This window comes from Mesitornis unicolor, unplaced genomic scaffold, assembly GCF_000695765.1.
Source record: "Mesitornis unicolor isolate BGI_N332 unplaced genomic scaffold, ASM69576v1 scaffold19934, whole genome shotgun sequence".
In the NCBI taxonomy this organism is placed as follows: domain Eukaryota; kingdom Metazoa; phylum Chordata; class Aves; order Mesitornithiformes; family Mesitornithidae; genus Mesitornis; species Mesitornis unicolor.
The window spans coordinates 10279-16143 of record NW_010181102.1 but is presented as its reverse complement, the minus strand read 5'-3'; the positions used below and the strand labels follow the sequence as shown (position 1 = coordinate 16143).

At 40.0% G+C, this 5865-nt stretch overlaps 1 protein-coding gene across 1 annotated transcript in view; it reads right to left on the bottom strand.

Annotated features, from left to right (window-relative positions):
- Window positions 1-5440, bottom strand: part of LOC104539725 (ephrin type-A receptor 5-like) — a gene marked incomplete at both ends in the record, with an annotated part of 88239 nt that extends 82799 nt beyond the window's left edge. The window contains 2 exons of the mRNA XM_010183322.1: window positions 2046-2110; window positions 5391-5440. Of these exons, the coding sequence (XP_010181624.1) occupies window positions 2046-2110; window positions 5391-5440 (115 nt within the window). The remainder of the gene's footprint in view (window positions 1-2045; window positions 2111-5390) is intronic.
- Window positions 5441-5865: the final 425 nt, after the last annotated feature.

The window sequence follows — 5865 nt, the reverse complement described above, 5'->3', positions numbered from 1 at the left end:
CCTGCTCCTTTCCTTGATAAGGGACTGTGCAGATACAAAAACCTTCCAAAATCTTCCCTAAGAGGACATTCTGAGATAACAAATACGTATGAGAATACCTCAAAAGGGCTCATATATCTGTGATCTCAACTAAAGCCCCATCTCCCTTTTCCAAATTCAAATCCTTAAGTGAGAGTTACTTAAAGTACTTATGCAAGGTAGATCTTTTTAAAGAAATTAAGCAAACAGTATGACTGCAGCACAGCTGATTGCAGAGCAGATAAGGTGGGGTTAGAGAACTAAGTCTGGAAGGATATTTTCAGTACTTGTATAATACTGCAAATATATTAGGCCAGAAAAAAAAGAGATAATTGGGCTAACCTCATGAATTTTTATGATGTCCCAGGAAAATAAAGATCAAGAGGAAGCTTCTAGGAATTAAAAAACCAATTCCCTAATTGACTTCTTATTTGTGGAAGTTAAAGAAAAATCCTTCCTATTCAGACAGTAACCATTAATTTGGCATTCATGAGTGCACTTCCAGGTGCTGTTTGGAAACTGAGCTTGGAAATACAGAAAAAACACAACTGAGGCTTATGCATAGGATATTTATCTTTTCATTGATTCATCTACACATACAGCCCCAGAAATCTTCTCAACTCTTCAGGCCTAGTTATTTCTCTACTGATATTCCTGTAAAGACATTAGGCTACACAGAAAAAGTGCTGTATTCCTTAGAAAAAATACCAACAGGTGTTCAAAAAGGAAAAATCTTCATTAAGAAGTGGAGATATTTTTATGGCGTGCCACGGCATCAACATGTTGCTCTGCCAGCATGTGTGCAACTGGTTATTCTGATGCCCACAAACACAAAGGGATCAAGTTTAGTTCTCAGATTTAAATCAATAGAGAAAAAGGTGCTGTTGTAGACTCTGACCACAGCAGGATTAAATCTTGAACTGAGTTCAGGATAAACTCATCTCCCCATGGAGCTTTTACATCCCTGCCGTAACCAGTGTCTGCAAGCAGGCAGCTTGTCTGAGGGAGGCTGCCATTTCTACAGCCTTTCATCTACACAGAAACCCAGACTTTAATTCACAGTGTAAAATATATGTGCAAGGTTGGCTGCGTTTTATATAAACATTGCCACCACTTTTACAGTAACCAAACTGGTAGTCCAAGACAGTTCTGCAGCCTGCTTCAGCTGGTGTTTGAGACTTCGGAATTACACATTCACGAGATCTGCTTTGCTGGAGAGGACAACTCATGCAGCATTTCTGTCCTGGGATGCTTCCTCACCTCATGTCTTGCTCATAGCTCCTGGGATGGACAGAAACACTCACAGCACCGTGCAGAAGTCAGCCTTTCGGGACTATCAAAGCTCCGTTGCAGTACGGCATCGAGGATGACCCAGCCAAACTAAGGACCGTAAGTCACAGCAATGACACAATGCAGTCAGGACAAGCAGACAAACTGGAGGGTATTAATGCATCTCAACTCTAGCATTTACTTCAGGTATCAAATTAAGAAACCAGGTGCCTTCACCTCTCAGTACAATTAACACAGAGAGACAGAGGCTCTTCAAGGCCCTTGAAACTCAGCTCCTGTTCCAGTGTTACCAGCTCCCACAATTTTATCACAAGCCTAAGAAGCATTTCTGAACAGCTCTGTTTAAAGCTAACAGTAATGTCCTAGGCCCTGTATGTGGAAGAAAACTTCCACAAAATTGTATTATACATTTACCCCAAAGGCTCCAGAAGAAAAGAACAGGAATTTGTAAGTTAAAAAAATTAAATAACCTCATGGATTTTCTTGGTGAGGGGAGGGTTGAGGGGGCTGACTCATGGCTTTTTTTAATACTTGTGGCTGGCTCTACTGCATAAATAAATCAATCCCCTAGCCACACAGCTCCATTTTTCCAGTCACAGCTTGTTGTTTTATTTATTTTTTTCCTTTCATTGCCGACAAATCACTCCAGGGAGTTTTTAAACCCAGTAGTCTACTTTCCGAATAGAAACGATTAGTATAATCTGTGAGAGAGAAAGCAAACAACAACAGAGACTTACCCCATTTTTTGGGTAGGCTATCCATCCTAGATCCCCCATTACTGTGCGCGAGTCCAGTAAATTCACTGAAAATAAGAGAGAAAAAAATACTGTTAAGGAAGATGGACGGATTACAGATTTCAGTAAATATTTCAGGATTTGGGTGGCTACGGTAAACAGACCGTTTATAATTAATCAAGGAAGCTGGATTTTCATAAAGGAGAATACTATGTAATAACTCCCCAAGAAGGAGGTCATATGCTCAGAACAATTCTATATATGCATTTCCTTCCTCCTTTGAGATCTGCCACTGAAACCAAGTTGCAAATGCACAAGACCTATGCAGGATCCAAATCCTTCGGGTGCTTAGGATCTGGTCTTCTAGGAGGAATAAATATATATGTGCACACCGTGTGTTTACATAAATAAGACATACAGTGTATAAATTTACAGAGCTCCTTGTTCATGCACACTCATTTCTAAGGTTGCAGTTTCTAGCATCGTCAGGCCTTTAAGACAAAAATGAAACAAGAAACAACATGCAGATTATCCCAATTATCATTAATCCAATTTTTGAAGTATTTTATATGCAAGTATTACTCTTATCAGCAATCTATTCTTTTCTTTCCCCCACATCTTTCCCCAAGTCTTTAGCAACTTCATTACAAGGTATCTGAGAGATCTTCTCTTTTTTTCCCCCACACAATAATTCAGCATGGCTCTGTTTAGTTACATAAGCAATCAACAATTTACATTAAATAGAAAAAAATATTCCCAAGCTTATAGCATTTTCCCATCATATTACATGAAATACCGAGTAAAAAGTCTGAGAAATATCTACACAACTGAGCAAAATTTGGCAGCTTCTGGTGCCAAGCTTCCCAGTGTCACCTCCTATACCAAGGAGTTTAAATCTCCAAAATCTTGCCTCCGAATCAACAGCTGTCATACAAAATCTTAACCCAAGAGGAACTTTCTATTACTTTACAAGCACAGGATTTTCTTTTTGGATTACAACGTTTACTTTTCATAGTATATTTGCCTGCATAGGACAGCCTCACTTTTTGTACTCCTGTCCCTCCTGGAAATTAAGCATTTTCCCTGGTTCTTCAATTCCTCATCACCACCCTATGTACTCTTTAAAAATCCATGTTGAAGTTTACAGAGTTGGACTTTAAAGGCTTTCCAGCCCATGATGATGTATTCCAAGACCAAGATGAAACAGATGAAGGAGGCTTTGCGCTCACTTCTTTAGAAATGCAGCCATGAAGGTACTTACAGACTGCTAGAGAAGAGAAAAACAGGTTGCACGTACAAGTAAAGGGATTCAGGTATCATAATCCCCCTCTCCAGCACCCCCATTGGGGTGATTTGCTACCCTGGCATAGCCAAACATGCCAGAGCAAACACCTCCAAGGCACACAGACCCTTCCTTTGACCACACTCATTTGGCCATAGCGCACCACATACAATTAAAATGCTGCCAACCGAGTACCTCAGGTATCAGGATTATGCTATTTACAGCGGCTAGTAAAAAGACTTGCAAGTACATCATAGTAAAATAAAAGGCATACTGCTTTAAAGTCTGAAAGAATATTTAAAGACAAGATTAAACAACAGATTTAGTTTGAAAAACAAAGTTCTGAGTCAGTTTGGTCTTAATCAATGTACTGTACTGAAAGCTGACTACCTTGAACACAAAACCAGCCCAAAACACACCAAAAAAAATCAACACTAAATTAGAAATATCAGTCCTCAGCTCTGGCATCAGTCATCTTGTATAAAAGATTTGTCTAACCAGATATTTTCAGTGCATCCAAGTATTAATCCAGCACACCATCATTAGGCATAGAGATGTTCTGCCTGGGCGAGTATATTTTCAGGATGTTAAGCAAAAACATTTGGTAGCTCTGAGTTTTAGTGTCTGGATTGCTTTTTCCTGCCAAAACAGAAAACAGTTGGGAGCTGGCAATGCAATTGAACGACAGGACATTTGGTGGATGCAATACTTGAAGACTACACTTTCACAGTAAGTAAACATACAATTAGGTGGCTTTCCACTCCACAGTCCAAGCAAAATAAAAGTATTGCTATCTTCTACCATCACCATACCAAGATACATCACGCAGCTTCTCCTCTCCTGAAGTGTTCAGGTAAAATGTTCATTAACTTCTTCTGCCTCAGCATTTTTTTCTACTTTTTAACGCAATTAAAAAGGTGATCTGAAAATATTCCTTAAAATAGGACACACAAATAACATGTCCCACATAATAACTGTATACTAAATTAAAAAGCAAGAGAAGAGAGCACGATTGCTAACATGGCAGGCTTATCCCATACCTTCTATTACAATCACTGTAATTAAACTGTGCAAAACAGTATATTCCTGTCGAAGTTGCAATGGATGCAAAATAAGTATTGATTTACATTGTACAACTTAATTAAAACTTGTCCTGGAGATGCTACTAATGAATGTAATTAGACGGTGTGTTTGATGACACAAAGTTCTTCGCGACATGCTAATTAATTTTTAAAAAAAAAGCAGAAAAAGTGCTTTTATTCAAGCATCAGATCATAAAAAGAACATGATACAACTAAATATTGTATTATCTTTCTATCAACCATAATTTTTAAATTGCTGTTATTAACTTCAATTTCAAAATAATTTTCTGCATATGAAAAGATAATACAAGCCATTCAACTCTAACTCAAGTCAGTGGGAATTGTCCTACCGGTGAGTCAGCCAGTGGAGCTGAATACTAAACCTCCAGTCAGAAAAGACACAATGCTTCCCTTATTTTTCAGTAGAATTCAGTGTAAAGCAAAATAGGAAGGAATGGGATAGAGCTTTTGACAGGCACTGCACCATAGCCCAAAATTCACATGCCAGGAAGAACCACCAGTGACTTGAAGCTCCCTCAGTGCCTGGGCTGCTCTGGAGAGCGGTGATCTTCTAAAATACTGCACTAAATCGATCTGCTCCGAGGAAAGCTATCAGCCAGTAGTAATTCTAAATTGCTTGGAAGGACTGAAGCATTTTGCTTTCAGAATCCCCCAAAATTCTGGTATAAATCCAAATTACCACTGCTCCATCCAGATGTAAGGTTCGTGCATCTTCACCACCATCACTACCCTACCATCTCCAGGAAATTACTGCCAGGTCTCAACAGGATTTAGCCTCATTCAGCTGCAGGAGCTCCCCATGTGGGGTGATGGTGCTACCAACATTTTTGGGATGCTCTCTTGGGAAGCTTTCCTGCCCTGCACTGCCCTGAGGCCACCAGCACAAGGGTCCACTATGCCAATCCATACAAGTTCAGTGCTACTCTTCCCATCACCTTCCAGGAACATTATTTTTGCTTTTACCGAAACACTGCGGGTTGGCCAGGTTGGAGAAGAAACAGTAAAGTCCATACCTGCAACACAGCAGAAAGGGTTTTAGCAGAGACTTTACACAAGGGCTGCTGCCATCCCAAACATGCTTTCACCACTCACTGCATGGCTGCTTGGGAATAGAAGAAGGTTTTTTTGCACCTTAATAAAGAAAACTTAAATCATCTCTGGTTTGACCCATCACAAGGCAGAGAGGGACCAGAGGTCTCCTCCAGAACCAGCTCCTCCTCATCTAACCTGTGAACACCATGAGCATGCACTGGGCCTTGGCTGTCAAATAACCAAACACACACTCAGATCGCAGAAGGAGGTAATTCAGGAAAACCCTCAGCTACATGCTTACAGTTTCCATACTTCAGGAGGTCATTACCAGCTCCAGTATAGCCTGGGACTCCTGGACCAACACTATACATGCACTACAAGCATAACTCACCCCGTTGAAGAAACA